Below are 17773 nucleotides of genomic sequence, written 5' to 3'. Positions count from 1 at the left end.
GCGTGGGAAGGACTTTGAATTAAGATTAGGTCTCTAACATACTGTATGTATGTGGGTTTGATGTTTGAATGATTTTATTTAAACTCTTTGAGCATCCATCCACTCAGGATCTACAGTGTTCTGTACAGAGTGTCTAAATGACTGACAGGAGGCACATCAAAACACAAACAAACATTCTGGACTGGAAGTCAGTTTTCCAAATGGATTTTCTCAGCCACTTAGTACACTTGTGCTGAGGTCATGGTTTAAACCAAACATTTTCATCATGTTCTAAATATCATGCAGGTTATTTGTACAAATATGAAATTTTAAAAATCGACTATTGCACCTTTAAAAAGTAAGCACTAACCAAATAAATCTTTAATTCCAGTTTGCTTACAGTGAACGCAACATATATATATATATATATATATATATATATATATATCATCATCATCTCATTATCTCTAGCCGCTTTATCCTGTTCTACAGGGTCGCAGGCAAGCTGGAGCCTATCCCAGCTGACTACGGGCGAAAGGCGGGGTACACCCTGGACAAGTCGCCAGGTCATCACAGGGCTGACACATAGACACAGACAACCATTCACACTCACATTCACACCTACGGTCAATTTAGAGTCACCAGTTAACCTAACCTGCATGTCTTTGGACTGTGGGGGAAACCGGAGCACCCGGAGGAAACCCACGCGGACACGGGGAGAACATGCAAACTCCACACAGAAGGGCCCTCGCCGGCCACGGGGCTCGAACCCGGACCTTCTTGCTGTGAGGCGACAGCACTAACCATTACACCACCGTGCCGCCCCTATATATATATATATATATGGGCGGGACGGTGGTTTTATATATATATATATATATATATATATATATATATATATATATATACTACCTTTCAAAAGTTTGGGGTCACCCAGACAATTTTGTGTTTTCCATGAAAAGCCACACTTTTATTTACCACCGTAAGTTGTAAAATGAATAGAAAATATAGTCAAGACATTTTTCTGGCCATTTTGAGCATTTAATCGACCCCACAAATGTGATGCTCCAGAAACTCAATCTGCTCAAAGGAAGGTCAGTTTTATAGCTTCTCTAAAGAGCTCAACTGTTTTCAGCTGTGCTAACATGATTGTACAAGGGTTTTCTAATCATCCATTAGCCTTCTGAGGCAATGAGCAAACACATTGTACCATTAGAACACTGGAGTGAGAGTTGCTGGAAATGGGCCTCTATACACCTATGGAGATATTGCACCAAAAACCAGACATTTGCAGCTAGAATAGTCATTTACCACATTAGCAATGTATAGAGTGGATTTCTGATTAGTTTAAAGTGATCTTCATTGAAAAGAACAGTGCTTTTCTTTCAAAAATAAGGACATTTCAAAGTGACCCCAAACTTTTGAACGATAGTATATATATATATATATATATATATATATATATATATATATATATATATAAGTATATATACACACACACACAACAGTCTGGATGTTGTTCAGCGTTTTCGAATTTTAGGTGTTTGTCCCTTTTCATTTTCCGTAGCTAGCTGTTCACGAGCGCGTAAAGGAGAATTCTGATTGGTCAGTGCCTACTATGCGCACAGTTTCGAGGAAGTTTCATAATAATGAGTCAGTTTGTCCAAATCATAGAAGAAGCAAATGTCAGAGCATCTGTTCACATGGTTTAGTTTGCATTTATTTATGTTTACTCTGTCGTGTTGATATATTTTGTGAGTTTTAGCTGACTCGCTGCCTGCCACACACTGCTAAAGACGGCTAATCTAGCTAGCAAGTAGCTAGAGATCTATAATACTAGGAAGGAAAGTTGCTGAGTTCTGAGTTTGGTTCCGTCCAAAGTGTTCACGATGCGAGCTTTCAGACAGGTGGGAGAGAAGCAGCTCCCCAACCCTGTCCTCTACATGGCCTGGTCTCCAAAGAGGGATCTCATAGCCCTGGCCAACACTGCTGGCGAGGTGAGCACACACACACACACACACCCCTCCTTCATATATTCTTCTTATATTATTGGAGTTAATGTAATGTTCCAACCTCCTAAAAGTATGTGGACACCTGACCATCACACCTATATGTGGTTCTTCCCCAAACTGTTGCCACAAAGTTGGAAGTACACAATTGTATAGAATATACAGTGGTGCTTGAAAGTTTGTGAACCCTTTAGAATTTTCTATATTTCTGTATAAATAGGACCTAAAACATGATCAGATTTTCACACAAGTCCTAAAAGTAGATAAAGAGAACCCAGTTAAACAAATGAGGCAAAAATATTATACTTGGTCATTTATTTATTGAGGAAAATTATCCAATATTACATATCTGTGAGTGGCAAAAGTATGTGAACCTTTGCTTTCAGTATGTGGTGTGACCCCCTTGTGCAGCAATAACTGCAACTAAACGTTTCCGGTAACTGTTGATCAGTCCTGCACACCGGCTTGGAGGAATTTTAGCCCATTCCTCCGTACAGAACAGCTTCAACTCTGGAATGTTGGTGGGTTTCCTCACATGAACTGCTCACTTCAGGTCCTTCCACTACATTTTGATTGGATTAAGGTCAGGACTTTGACTTGGCCATTCCAAAACATTAACTTTATTCTTCTTTAACCATTCTTTGATAGAACAACTTGTGTGCTTAGGGTCGTTGTCTTGCTGCATGACCCACCTTCTCTTGAGCTTCAGTTCATGGACAGATGTCCTGACATTTTTCCTTTAGAATTCGCTGGTATAATAATAATTCAGACTTCATTGTTCCATCAATGATGGCAAGCCGTCCTGGCCCAGATGCAGCAAAACGGGCCCAAACCATGATGCTACCACCACCATGTTTCACAGATGGGATAAGGTTCTTATGCTGGAATGCAGTGTTTTCCTTTCTCCAAACATAACGCTTCTCATTTAAACTAAAAAGTTCTATTTTGGTCTCATCCGTCCCCAAAACATTTTTCCAATAACCTTCTGGCTTGTCCACATGATCTTTAGCAAACTGCAGACGAGCAGCAATGTTCTTTTTGGAGAGCAGTGGCTTTCTCCTTGCAGCCCTGCCATGCACAACATTGTTGTTCAGTGTTCTCCTGATGGTGGACTCATGAACATTAGCCAATGTGAGAGAGGCCTTCAGTTGCTTAGAAGTTACCCTGGATGGGGGCGTCGTGGCTCAGGTGGTTAAGGCGCCATACCATGAATGCGGGCGACCCGGGTTCGATTCCGGCCCGAGGTCATTTCCCGATCCCTTCCCGTCTCTCTCTCTCCCGCTCATTTCTTGTCTCTACACTGTCCTATCCAATAAAGGTGCAAAAAGCCCAAAAAAATATCTTTTAAAAAAAAGAAGTTACCCTGGGGTCCTTTGTGGCCTCACCGACTATTACACGCCTTGCTCTTGGAGTGATCTTTGTTGGTCGACCACTCCTGGGGAGGGTAACAATGGTCTTGAATTTCCTCCATTTGTACACAATCTGTCTGACTGTGGATTGGTGGAGTCCAAACTCTTTAGAGATGCTTTTGTAAACTTTTCCAGCCTCATCAGCATCAACAACGCTTTTTCTGAGGTCCTTGGAAATCTCCTTTGTTCGTGCCATGATACATTTCCACAAACGTGTTGTGGAGATCAGACTTTGATAGATCCATTCTCATTATCTCTAGCCGCTTTATCCTTCTACAGGGTTGCAGGCAAGCTGGAGCCTATCCCAGCTGACTACGGGCGAAAGGCGGGGTACACCCTGGACAAGTCGCCAGGTCATCATAGGCCCAACACATTTTTGATAGATCCCTGTTCTTTAAATAAAACAGAGTGCCCACTCTCACCCAATTGTCATCCCACTGATTGAAAACACCTGACTCTAATTTCACCTTCAAATTAACTGCTAATCCTAGAGGTTCACATACTTTTGCCACTCACAGATATGTAATATTGGATCATTTTCCTCAATAAATAAATGACCAAGTATAATATTTTTGTGTCATTTGTTTCACTGGGTTCTTTTTATCTACTTTTAGGACTTGTGTGAAAATCTGATGATGTTTTAGGTCATATTTATGCAGAAATATAGAAAATTCTAAAGGATTCACAAACTTTCAAGCACCACTGTATTTGCTATAACGTTAGTTTCCCTTCACTGGGACTCAGAAGTCCAAACCTGTTCCAGTATGACAATGTTCCTGTGCACAAAGCAAGCTTGGTGAAGGCACGCTTTGCCAAGGTTGGAACAGAAGAACTCCGTGGGGTATCCGGTGGTTTAGCCCCATGTTTAAATATGAATAAATTTGATCAAACGTGTCTAGGATTGATCATTTTAAATTTAAAGGGAACAGAGCTTTTTTTGTTTGTTTTTTCCCTGTTTTTTCAAGGAAAGTTTGAACTTGAAGTTTTTGACTGGATTTTTCATTTGACTTATATAACCTAACTTAAAGTGGTTGAAGAAACTCTGATTAGTGAGCTGAATTATGTACAATCGCAAGTAAATGTATATCGCCTGTATGAAAAATAAAAGTATACAAATAAATTATAATCACAATGATTAATAATAATCAGCCTAAGCTGTCTTTCTGTGGGTTTTTACAAAGAAATTTCAGTAGATCATTATGGAAAAAAAATAAATGTCCTAAAATAAATAAAGGACCTCTATTTCTATGAGGGTTTTTTTTTTGTTTGTTTGTTTGGGTGTTTTTTTTGTTTTGTTTTTTTACTGTATTTACTCTCAGAAATACAGCTTGAGGGGGACTTCGTGGCTCAGGTGGATAAGGCGCCATACCATAAATCCGGGGACCCGGGTTCGATTCCGACCCAAGGTCATTTACCGATCCCTCCCCGTCTCTCTCTCCCGCTCATTTCCTGTCTCTACACTGTCCTATCCAATAAAGGTGGAAAAAGCCCAGAAAAAAAAATCTTAAAAAAAGAAATACAGCTTGAGCTTCATATGGTCAGATGGTCACGGCAGTACGGCCACCAATCGATATTTTATTTAATTTTGTATTTAATTTTAAATATAATTTAATTTGATTATCTTAAAAGCTCTCATAAATGACTGTTATTGGTGTCTTAGAATGTAAAATTACAATCAAACTTGGTTCAGTTCAATGATTGGGTGAAACCACTTGAAGGATGCCAGATGTTCAGCATGTTAGCAGTCACAGCAAAATGGTCACCAAGCAGTATATGGCTGTGGGCTATGATTTCTGATCCTTAACTCTCCTTCTTTAGTGTTCTGCCTGATGGCAGGTCCGCTCTGACGGCTTCAGCCATCAAAGTTTGTAGGGAAGAATTACAGTAGTGGTTTCCTGTTGGCTTCTACTGGATTATTATAGAGGTTTTCTCCTCTCAACCATTCACACCTATGGACAATTTAGAGTAGCCAGTTAATATAACCTGCATGTCTTTGGACTGTGGGGGAAACCGGAGCACCCGGACACAGGGAGAACATGCAAACTCCACACAGAAAGGCTCCTGTTGGCCACTGGGCTCAAACACAGAACTTTCTTGCTGTGAGGCGACAGTGCTAAGCACTATACACCACTGTGCTGCCCCTCTTTAACTCTAAAAACTGATAAATTACTGTTATTGGTGCCTTAGAAGGCAAAATTATGATCAAACTTGGTTCAATTCACTGATGGGGCTAAACCACCCTAAACAAACGCCAATGTCCTGTTCAGATCCCTGACCTAGAGCCCTGCACTCCCGTGGGAGTCTCGCGGGACCCGACGCAAAGCAGTGCGGCGCGGGACAAATTTTGAAAGCTCATTACGGGCGGGAGGGGGAGTGCACAATGCGGGCGTGGGTGGGAGAGGTGATAAGCTGCAGTCCCGCTAACTAAAAACGTGTTTAAAATAAAACTTATAAATTATTAATTTATGCCTATCATATATAATTTGTGCTGGATATTTTATTTAGCATTAATAAAAACATTTTAAGATGCCTAAATTTGCGGATGTGGTCTAATCTCGCGTACGTTTCCGATTCCTTTCCGCTGTTCCGTGTTTGAGATCTCCGATCATGGCAGAAGAGCAGAGCTCCTCTAGTGAAGCTCACAGTGCTTCAGAAGTAAGTGCTGCTTTAAAAAGAAAGTAGGGGGCGGGGCACCATCACGCTGTGTCTTTAAATTATATTAATTTCTTATAGGCCTACTTGTATTTCCTAGAATGTAAATGTGAGGAGTGACATATAAGCTATGTGCAATGTACAATATTCTTAATATCCACTGTAGATTTTGGTAGGTGTGTTGGGTATCTCTGTAAAGCCTCAGCTGCGCATGCTGCCTGGCAACGCGCACCTTCGCTACATGCGCTAGGTGAAGGATCGGTCAGTGGAGAGCTCAGCTAAGCTCAGCATGTTTAATTCCCCAAGCCAATTACAAGAACTTTCGTGAGAAATAACGCGAACGTCTGCACCATGCGGGATTTGCGGGCGGGAGCAGGACAAAATATGGCAGGCAGGAGCGGGACTGAAAATCATAATTCTTTGCGGGAGCGGGCGGAAGCGGGACTGCACAATGCAGGCGGGAGCGGGACTGAAAATTCTGTCCCGCACAGACCTCTACCCTGACCTCAACCCCACTGAACACCTTTGAGATGAACTGGAACGCCGACTGCACCCTTGACCTCCTCACAAACATCAGTGCCTGATCTCACTAATACGCCATTAGCTGAATGAAAACACAGCCACGCCCCAAAATCTAGTGGAAAGACTTCCCAGAAGAGTGGAGGTTATTGCTGTATAACAGCCAAAAATCTGGAATGGGATGGGAATCTTCAAAAAGCACACATGACTGTGATGGTCAGGTGTCCACAAACTTTTGATCTTAGAGTGTACCATGTCGATTTATTGTACATGCAAATATCACAGGGTTCGTTTAGAAATTTGGTAAGACTGGAAAGTGATAGTCAAGGCAGTAAGTATTTAAACCCATTGTCTTTGCACTTACACACAGTCTCTGTGATGCATGTCATATTTAACGGCTTGCCCTTTTATCAAACTTTAAAAATAGCTGGAAAAATGAATGGAGAAGTCTAATCTTGATTTTAAAAACTACTATGCGGAGGAAAAGCTTCAAGTTCGTATTATGACTGGTTGATCCTGTTTCCAGTCATAATCAAGTCAAGTCAACTTTATTGTCAAATATGCTATACATGCTCGACATACAGCACAGATGAAATTTCAGTCCTCTCTGACCCACGGTGCAAACAGGCAATGCAATAAATAAAAATAGAATAATTAAAAAAAAAAAAAAATTTAAACAGTATAAACACTCTAGATAGGAACTAGACATAGACTAAACACTCAAACAATATAAACAGTATTAATAAATAAATAATCTGAACTATATAAGCATTCATTCACGGCGTGGGCGATGTGACAAAAATATTGTATGGTGATTTCTTTAAGGTGTTTCTCTGATAAATAATATTTATCATGGTGTATGTGTAGGTTTGCTCACAAACTGCCAGCAGTGTTGTAATTAAAAAGAGAGAACTTTTCAGTGACTCACACAATGTCTGCAAAATATTTTACATTTCATAAAATCTTTAAACATTTTATATATCACCGTATCCATTATCCAGGTTTTAAAAAAGTATTAACGTAATTTATCACAGTGTCAGTATGTTACATCGTCAGAGCTCCAAGTCCTGTATTCAACACACAGCAATATATAGCATTTGAGGAAAATCTTACTGTCTGTAATTGACCTTGGATTTGATTCGATTATGCAATTCTTTTTAATCTTCAATTTCAGCTTCTTCTGCACCGGCTTGCTAATTTTCAGCGTGTTTGGAGTTTAGCGCCCAATGAAAACACAGGAAAAGAGATCACGTCCTTGGCTTGGAGGCCTGATGGCAAAAGTAAGCTTTAGGTTCTTTATTTCAAATCTTTTTTTCAGGATGTACGTAGAACTCAAAGGACGAGTTACCCTAGGCTGACACTTGCACGACTTTTGGCCACGATTTTGTTGTGGCAAGTCGTGCCATTTTGGGGCACGAACTGGGAGGCTCCCGCACTGTTCACGACTAGTTCACACATAGTTCACGACGAGTTCACGAATGCGTGCTTGTCCACATTCACGAACTGGCACGACGAGTTCACGCATAGTTTTCGCATAGTTTACGCACTTCCCGCATTGGCACGACGAGTTTGCGCAATTCGGACGGTGTCGTGCCGACTTGGGCACGCCTGTGTCAAGCACAACCTCATCCTCATCAGGTACCCACACGCAATTTCAGAAGTGGACCGCGAAGATCCGGACACACATGATCTGATCCCTGGTGGATGGAAGACTGACCGACACCTGCAGGGGCTGCTGCCTCTAACCGGCCATCATACCCAGAAGGATGCAAAGGATCAGCGAGACTACCTGTCACATTACTACATGTCCCCTGCTGGTGCTGTCCCTTGGCAAGAAAGAATGGTAGTAGCTTCATGAGCTGCATCCACAGTTGTTCCATTTTTTAAATAAAAGAAACGAAACTCTTCCCCCCCCCCCCCCCCCCCAAAAAAAAAAAAAGTCATGAAGGAATAGAAAATAAAAGACATTAAAGAAAAAAGCAAGAAAAAAAATTGCAAATGGTGAGAAGTGTCCGGGAAGCCCTATATATACCCCCGCACCGACACGAGCGCCACTGTCGCGCAGTAGTTGTGAACTGCTCGTGAACTCGTCGTGAACTGCTCGTGCCATGCGCAAACTGTTCGTGAAGTGCGTAAACTAGTTGTGAACTGCTTGTGCCATCAATGCGTGATCGTGTCAGTGGGAAGGCACGGCCACGCTGCGACGCGCACCAATTCGTGAACATGTCGTGAACTACTCGTGAACTCGACGTGAGCTGTTCGTGAACTATTCATGGCAGTTCGTGACAGTCGTGGCATGGCGCGCACTTCCACGCACTGGCACGCATCCTCCCGCATCGTCCCGACGAGTTCACGACGAGATCACGAACAGTTTGCGCATAGTTCACGACCCGGTCGCAAAATTTTGTCGTGACCAAAATTTTGAACATTTCAAAATTCTCGTCCCGACATGGCACGCAGTCACGACGGGTTTACGCACACTTCACGCCAGTTTACGACTAGTTTGCGCACTGGCACGACTCGAGTCGTGCCAATGCGTGCCACGGAATCGTGCAAGTGTCAGCCTAGCCTTAGACATGTTTCTAAAGTGTTGCTCTGATCTGATACTAAGCCAGTTTGAAGCTGGATTTGATGTATGAATTCTGACATACTGGATGCTTGCGATGTTGACTGATACAGCACAGATCTTAGAAGGGACCTAGAAAAGACCTGTTGTGCCTCAGATGTTTTCTGTCGTTTTACAACAGCTTGGTTTGGTTGTGAGTGTGTCAGTATCGGACACACTCAGTCACCTGGATGCACATGTGGCAATCCAGTGTGCTCAGAACCCAAAAAAGCCCCGCCTCTCATGTTGGAATTCCAAGTTGGGAACTCGGGACATCCTCAGCTTGCCCAAGTTCTTTGACGTCACAGCAATATGGCGGTGCTTGCGCGCACAGCCAGGAGTAAACAGAATTCCCTTTGCATTTCAAATTTTCAATTTGATATCACACCTCATGCTTGTTTTGTGTTATGGATAACTTGTTTTAACAAGTTGGTTAGTTTATATCGTTGTCGTCAGGTTCCATCCTCAGGTCGAGGGTTGGATGCAATAGTTCTCCAGCCGCTTCTGTCGTCCTGAGCCATTCGCATTGCTTTGGTGTAACTGAGGCCTGTCCACCTACAGATGTTGGATGTCCATAAAATTCTTGGCCTTCCTCTTTTTCCATTAATTTTTCCCTCTAAAAGCGTCCAATGAGGCGGCACGGTGGTGTAGTGGTTAGCGCTGTCGCCTCACAGCAAGAAGGTCCGGGTTCGAGCCCCGTGGCCGGCGAGGGCCTTTCTGTGTGCAGTTAGCATGTTCTCCCCGTGTCTGCGTGGGTTTCCTCCGGGTGCTCCGGTTTCCCCTAGCCTGGGAAATCCCATGCTGCTTTGCACAATCGTTCCAATCTGAAAAGACAGCATGGAAACTATGGTCTAAAGGCTCGCCTGAGTTAGGGAGCCAATCAGAGAGTGGGGAGGGGTGGAAAGACAGTGACGCGTACTACTCGACAAACGGAAGCTTGTAGTTTATTTGGGACTGTTTACGGATCACATTTAACATGGCAGCGAGCGATACAAACCAAACTTTCGATCAAGCTTTAGACACTGTTCTGAATAGTTTAGAGCGAAAGTTTGTTTTAAAAAAAGAACAGCGTTTGGCGTTACAGTCTTTCTTCGCCTCTTCATCTTCATCACTCTAACTACGTCACCGGGTACAACTGCCGTGATTGGCCATGGGCTACGTATACGCCAAATGATAGACATTCGCAACGTCCGATAAACGGCCGTTGACAATCGTAAACCACACCTCCCCTACGAGAAATTCAATAGGCGGATTCCAGACCATATTTCACTTGTGATATGGTCTGGTGTTAACCAGACTAGGTTTCCCCCACAGTCCAAAGACATGCAGGTTAGGTTAACTGGTGACTCTAAATTGACCGTAGGTGTGAATGTGAGTGTGAATGGTTGTCTGTGTCTGTGTGTCAGCCCTGCGATGACCTGGGGACTTGTCCAGGGTGTACCCCGCCTCTCGCCCGTAGTCAGCTGGGATAGGCTCCAGCTTGCCTGCGACCCTGTTGAACAGGATAAGCAGCTACAGATAATGGATGGATGAGTGTGATAGTTTGGTGTCCACAAACTTTTGGCCTCTCTCTCTCACTCTCACACACACACACACACACACACACACATCAAAATCAAGTTTATTGCCAAGTACGTTCTCACACTGTCACCTCACAGCAAGAAGGTCTGGGTTCAAACCCAGCAGCTGCCAAGGACCTTTCTGTGTGGAGTTTGCATGTTCTCCCCGTGTCTGCGTGGGTTTCCTCCCACAGTCCAAAGATATGCAGGTTAGGTTAATTGGTGGCTCTAAATTGACCGTGAGTGTGAATGGTTGGTTGTGTCTCTGTGTCAGCCCTGCGATGAGCTGGTGACTTGTCCTGGGTGTACCCTGCCTCTCGCCCATGGTCAGCTGGAATAGGCCCCAGCTTGCCCCCCGCGACCCCACACAGGATAAGCAGTTACAGATAAAACAAACAAACGTTCTCACATACAAGGAATTTGCTTTGGTGATTGGTGCTTGAACAGTTAAAATTGAAGAATTCAGCAAAGACAAAAGTAACTATATACATAGAATAAAAAATCTAAAATATGCAAATTTGAAAAGTTTATGGTATAAGTATATGTAGAACAGGATAAAGCAGCTACAGATAATGAGATGAGATGAGAAAGCGTCCAATGAAAAGTATTGTGGCGGATAATATGCCCAAAATACTTGAGTTTCTTAATTTGTAGAATGTTCATGAGGCATTCCTTGATGTTAATCCTCTCTAATACCTCCTTGTTGGTGATTTTTGCTGTCCAGGGCATCTGTAACATTCTCCGATATGCCCACATTTCAAATGCAGCCAGGCGTTTGCTCATTACAGGAGTGACTGTCCAGGCATCTTGCAGAAGCAGCCCCAGTTCTTCTGGACACTTTGACTGTCACACTCGTTTCTTCATTTTGCACCAAAACCCAGCAGCCTTCATTATGTTTTTCTTTTTTAATCTGAAAAGTGCTCTCTTATGTAATATGCTGCTCAGATGCAAACTTTTTTTTTCTGTAAGATTTAATTTTGTGCTGGAAAACAAACGCAGGGGTGATAGTGTTCCGGCGCCGCGCCGGATTTCCGGCGCGCCGTGGCTGGGGGGGAAAAAAAAAATCTAGTTCGCCCATTGTCCTGTGTCATTCTGAGATGCGCAGATAGACAGTAAAGGGAATTCCGAATTCCCTTTACTGTCTATCTGCGCATCTCAGAATGACACAGGACAATGGGCGAACTAGATTTTTTTTTTTTTTTTTTTTCCCCCAGCCACGGCGCGCCGGAACGCTATCACCCCTGCAAACGTTTGGACTCTAAAATATTTTTGTACTGACTTGATAATGTAGAAGTCATAAAATAGAAATCTATAAAGTTTGTATGAAAAAAAATTGGGTGCCTAAGACTTTTGCACGGTACTGTATATTGTCAGCATACATCATTTGTTTTTGTGATGCATGTAACTACATATTATGCAACCAGAAACCATGATACAAATTTGACAATTTGAGTAAAAAAAAAAAAGACTCGTGGTTACCATCAAGCTGAGTAATCTTAATTTTTCCTAGCTGTAATTGCATTATTTAGTCAGCAGAGGGCACAATAATGTACAATAGTGGGAGTACATATGACTTCACCGTAGGTGGCGGTAGCACAGCTCTACTGCTGCAAAACCACAATCGAAAGTAAAATGGGAAAGAGCTGTTGTGTGATGACTGTACAAATAGATTTAACTAGAAATCAGAGCTCTCTTTTTACAGACTGCAGAAAGCTAAAGAAAAGAGAAGCAAATGGAGGGAGTACAAAAATATCATGGGAAAATCAAATCGTGAATTGGGTGACTCGTTCCATGCCTACTTTTTGTGAATCGCAGAGAAATAATTAGTGTAGATCATCTTAATATGGTGATCAAATTTACAGACGAGACATAGAAATCCTACAGATCTTGATCTCTGTGTAGTAGAATGAATTGCAGCAACAGAATTCTGAGATGGATATAATATTGAAAATCCAAATAAAAAGTAGCACTGGTGTCTCTATAATATTTCTGTTATTGTTGATGACAGTCTTGGCGTTCAGTGTGGGAGACACCAAGCAGGTTGTCCTGTGCGATGCTGAGAAGGCGGAGATCCTCCACCTGTTTCCTGTCGACTGCTCTGTGTCCTGCATGCACTGGATGGAAGTGCAGAGTGACAGCAAGTGTGTCTTATCTGTGATTTCTTAATATTGTCTCGATTTGTTAATTTCTTTAGTTTCTTTTATTTTAAAAAAAATTGATTTACTCTTCCTTTCACTTGTTTTAAAGCTCCTCGTCATCATCCAGCGATTCGGAGGACGAGTCCAGTCGTTTCCTACCAAAGCTACCAACGTTACCCAAGAGGTCAGTTTGGAGATCAGGGTTGGACTCGGAGCTGTGTTTTGTGTGAAGGCATGCTGTCTGAGCTCTGAAGAATAAGCTTTCTCAAATGTTTTGTGTTCTGTGTTTTCAGCTACAGCTCATCATCAAAGATATTCAGGTGGGTGGGTGGAATGTGTTGACATCACTTCAGCTGCCTATGTAAGGAGTAAATTACAATGGGGCACGCAGTTATAGGAAAATAATCAACAGCGGTAGATGGTGTTGCATGTTGCCACCTAGGAGTTGCTCATTTCCTCCAACAACACACAAAATAACCTGTATATATATTTTTTTAAATCCTTTTATAGTTACCTTTTAAAGCAAGTTAGTTCCTGTTATCACTTGAGTATATTGTAGCAGCTCTAAACCTTCATTTCATCATCAGCCCCTTTTCCATCTGTCCTTAAGAGTTTCTGCCATAAAAGTTTCTCCTCATATCGTTGTTTATATGTTCCTCTATGTAAGATATAAAGCAACTTGTTATTATTATCTCATCTGGCCGACAGGCGATGAGCTTATACCATCGTGTTGTCCGGCGTGGTCCACATTTCACGAAAATCACTTCTCTCTCAAATCTTCACTGATTTTTATTCTTTTTGGCAGGAAGGTAGGTCTGCCTGGGGTGCCTATAGCTTCTACCCAAATTTGCATAATTGCAATTAATAATGAAGAAATTGAGTAATTAAGTCCTAACGAGCAATTTCCACACAAATCGCTGTTTCTCCTTCAGTTCTTCACCGATTTTGATTCTTTCTGGCATGAAGGTAGGGGTACCTAGGGTGCATATAACTTCTACCCAGATTTGCTTATTACAATTATTAATGAAGTTCTGGACTAATTAAGCCTTAATGAGCAGTTCAGCAAAAATCGCTTTTTCTCGGTCAATTCCTCGTTGTTTTGGATTCTTTCTGGCAAATAGGTCTGTATTCCTAGGGTGTATATAGCTTGTACATAGTGCATATCACTTGCAACATTTATTGCATAAGGTGGCCCACTTTTAGATGGTTCCTTCTGGACTAGACGGGGCCAGAGTGAGCTATGCAGTCATTGACCGTCTCATTATTAAACTTAAATTATATCAGCATCCACCATTAGCTGTTACTAGGGCCCGACTAATAAGAGATTTTTGGCCCCGATACCAGTAAAGGTCTGTGATTTCTGATAACCAATATTATTGGCCGATACCCACCCCTTGAGGGAAAAGGAAAAAAAAAAAAAGACAAACGTCTTCATCCAAATTGAAGTATTACAGGATTTGAATAGTACAAAAATAGCCAAGCAGGCCTAACTGTAGCTGGGGAAAAACTTTTTGAACTATGTGTACAACAGAATTACTTTAATTAAGCCTACAGTATATACATAACTATTCATCTGGAATCATCTACATTTATTAGTTATGTGTTTTCAAAGTGCAGCTTAAATAAAGTAATGTTTAATCCATCTTCATCACTCAAATATAGCATATATGCAATGTTAACATGACTCTGAAACACTTTACATTATTCCTTTATATAGGAACTGTAAAAAAAAAAAATAAATTTAAAACTAAAAAATACGGTTTGTACATATATGTATATGCCATTAATTTATGTGTACAACTGAAACTGACTTATTTTTAAACAGCTGACACCTTCCGTTTGACACACTGTATTGGTACTCTGCTTGGGTCAGCTGATTGTTGTGATTGCAAACAGTGGAGTTGCAGTGTGCCGTCTGGTGGATAGACTATGCAGTGACAACATTCATAACATGGTTAAAGGATCTTTCATCTCGGGGGTGGGGTGGTCATTTATCAACTGTTATAAACGCCGATGCAGATTTATTGTCAATTAACTCATATTGGCCAATAATATCAGAACGTTGATTTATCAGTCAGACTTTAGCTGTTGCTGTAGACACAGCATATTCAGATGAAAAAGTTTACCTTTCTGGCAGAAATCAGATTTAAGAATTCAACTGCACTGGTGTATGTGCGCTGTGTGTCCTCATGCACTGGGCTTTCTTTGGCAGTGAAGAGAAATCTGATGAAGTCACAAACCTGCTGGGGGAAGTCAGGTCAGTGGTGTGATTTTTACTTCCTGCTTTGGTAACCCTGACTCTTTTATTTATTTATTTTTGGTCTGTGTGTGTCTGTCTGTCTGTCTTCCTTCCTTCCCCTTTCAGCATTGTGTTCTTATGTGTATTGCAGGTTCAATATCTTGGTCGTAGGCGGGCCGTCTGGTTTTGTGGAACTTTATGCGTATGGCCTGTATAAGATAGCTACACTAAATGGGGTACGAGTTCATCATCTCTTCTCTCTGCTCCTTTCTGTCTTCATCACCTCACTTGCTTTGTCTTCATGAATCTACAGTACCGAAGATGAAAGTAATGATAATTCTGGTCTGTCTCTGTCAGGTCACCGGAACTTGCCGTAGTCTCTGTCTGTCCAGTGACCTCAAATCTCTCTCTGTCATAACAGAAATACGATCCACAAACAGGAACTCTGAAATCGAGTACATACAGGTGAGTGAAACGCCACTGGGACCAAGTCTTCATAACCTTCAGCTTCTGTTTCTTTCTCTTCAGTAGCAACATTTCTGTTTTAATATAGTTAAGAGAGCAGAACATTGTCCTACGCATTCGTAGATATCGGATGTTTCAAGGTAGGTTTTGTGTGTCTGGTTTTTTAAGTGTGTCCAGACATGATCAGAAAGTGATGTTTGTAGCTTGTTTCCAAATTAAAAATGTATATGATGTGTCATCAAGTTGGGCAGCTTGACAAAAATATCATAATGCAAAATCTCTCAGGCTTTCTACGATACACTTGATACTTTATTTAATGCCTAGACAAATAAGTACATCTTTATTTATATACACTGCCCATCCAAAAAAAGTCACCATTTTGATTTAAATAAGCAAATACTTAAGAGCCTTTGATTGGATAATTAGTGCAGTGATTAATGTGTTTCAGCTGGCAACAATTCTTTTAACCCGAATTGATGCAGTGAGTAGCTTCTCATTTCTTAAACAAACATGTCGAAAGATGTATCCCGTGCTCATGGAAAAGATGTTACTGTTTCAGAAGGGTCAAATTATTGGCCTGCATCAAGCAAAGAAAACAACTAAAGATTTGAGCTGAAATGACTGGAATTGGGTTAAGAACTGTCTAATGCATTATTAAAACCTGGAAGGATAGCGGTGAACTGTCAACTTCATGGAAGAAATGTGGTTGTAAAAAGATCCTGATTGACTATGATCAGAGATCATGTAAATGCTTGGTGAAGTTGAATCATTAAAAAATCAACAGTAGAACTCACGGCTAGCTTTAATCGTGAAACTAAGAGCATTTCCATATGTACAGTGTGATGAGATCTCACAGGATTGGTACTAAACAGCTGTATGTCCATAAGAAAACCATTTTTTATTGAGACTAATCAGGAGAAAAGGCTTCAGTTTGCTAGGAGCATGAAGATTGGCCTCTGGAACAATAGGAATAGGTCATGTGGTCTGAGGAGTCCAGATCGACCCTGTTCCTGAGTGATGGGTGTGTCAGGGTAAGAAGGGAAGCTCATGAAGAGATGCATCCATCATGCATAGTGGCCACTGTGCAAGCCTCTGGAGACAGTGTTATGATCTGTGGTTGCTTCAGTTGGTCAGGTCGAGGCTCAGAAACGCTATGGGGCAATAAAATTAAGTCAGCTGACAACCTGAATGTACTGAATGACCAGGTTCATATTGATGGATTTTTTTTCTTCCCTGTTGGCACGGGTATAAAATTAGGGCTCAGATTGTGAAAGAGTACTTCAGGAAGCATGAGGAATCATTTTCACACATGAATTAACCACCACAGAGTCCTGACCTTAACCCCACTGAGAATCTTTGGGATGCTAGAGAAGACTTTACACAGTGGTTTGACACTCCCATCCTCAACACAAGCTCTTGGTGAAAAATTAATACAACTCTGGACTGAAATAAATGTTGTGACATTGCATAAGTTTATCAAAACAATGCCACGGTGAACGTAAGCTGTAAGCAAAGCTCAAGGCGGCCACACCAAATACAGGTAGTCGTCGACTTACGACTGCGTTTGGTTACGACTGACCGGTCATAAACCGATCTGGTCGTAAGTCGGCCCATGTTAAATGAACGTAAGTATATTGTGATGTGTAATGATATTGTAATCATCTTAAAGTCTTATTTTATCAACATTTTCTTATTTCATTACCTTGGCTCATTATTTGGTTTAAGTCAAACACTGCATACTCAGGGGTGAAAGTAACTTTTATTTCTTGCTGGTATATTATTTTGAGTTATAGTGCGTGCGCGCCGAAAAATACACCTAATTATTTATTATTGTCTACTTATCGAGCATTCACTAGGACTTCTTATCACTCAGTAGTACTAGTATAGTACTTTTTTTTATCACACTATCACTCTTTCATCCACCTGTATCAGTTTTTGATTATAAATAAATTGCAAACACATCATTTCAACAACACAATCATTTTAATTACATTTTTTTTTTAGCTGAACAGTTGAAAACTAACTTTTCATTTTGGACATTGGACACAGAACAGTGTAACAACAGAAAAGTGAAAGTTACTTTGATTACCAGCTGCGCACGTTATAGCACAAGATCTGGTTAAGCCGTACGCGCGCTGTAGCTCGCTCGTTGTTTGTCCAGCGAAACACTGCACACATAATAGAGGCTGGATGCAGTGT

General features: G+C 41.5%; 1 protein-coding gene across 1 annotated transcript in view; it reads left to right on the top strand.

Annotated features, from left to right (window-relative positions):
• Nucleotides 1–1568: 1568 nt before the first annotated feature.
• anapc4 (anaphase promoting complex subunit 4) overlaps nt 1569–17773 on the top strand; it is a 38747-nt gene continuing 22542 nt past the window's right edge. The window contains exons 1-8 of the mRNA XM_060917422.1: nt 1569–1976; nt 7743–7848; nt 12741–12873; nt 12980–13054; nt 13164–13190; nt 15083–15127; nt 15261–15345; nt 15467–15574. Of these exons, the coding sequence (XP_060773405.1) occupies nt 1869–1976; nt 7743–7848; nt 12741–12873; nt 12980–13054; nt 13164–13190; nt 15083–15127; nt 15261–15345; nt 15467–15574 (687 nt within the window). The 5' untranslated portion in view covers nt 1569–1868. The remainder of the gene's footprint in view (nt 1977–7742; nt 7849–12740; nt 12874–12979; nt 13055–13163; nt 13191–15082; nt 15128–15260; nt 15346–15466; nt 15575–17773) is intronic.

The sequence above is a fragment of the Neoarius graeffei genome, chromosome 3 (assembly GCF_027579695.1).
Source record: "Neoarius graeffei isolate fNeoGra1 chromosome 3, fNeoGra1.pri, whole genome shotgun sequence".
NCBI classification, from domain to species: domain Eukaryota; kingdom Metazoa; phylum Chordata; class Actinopteri; order Siluriformes; family Ariidae; genus Neoarius; species Neoarius graeffei.
This window is presented reverse-complemented; position numbering and strand designations above follow the sequence as displayed.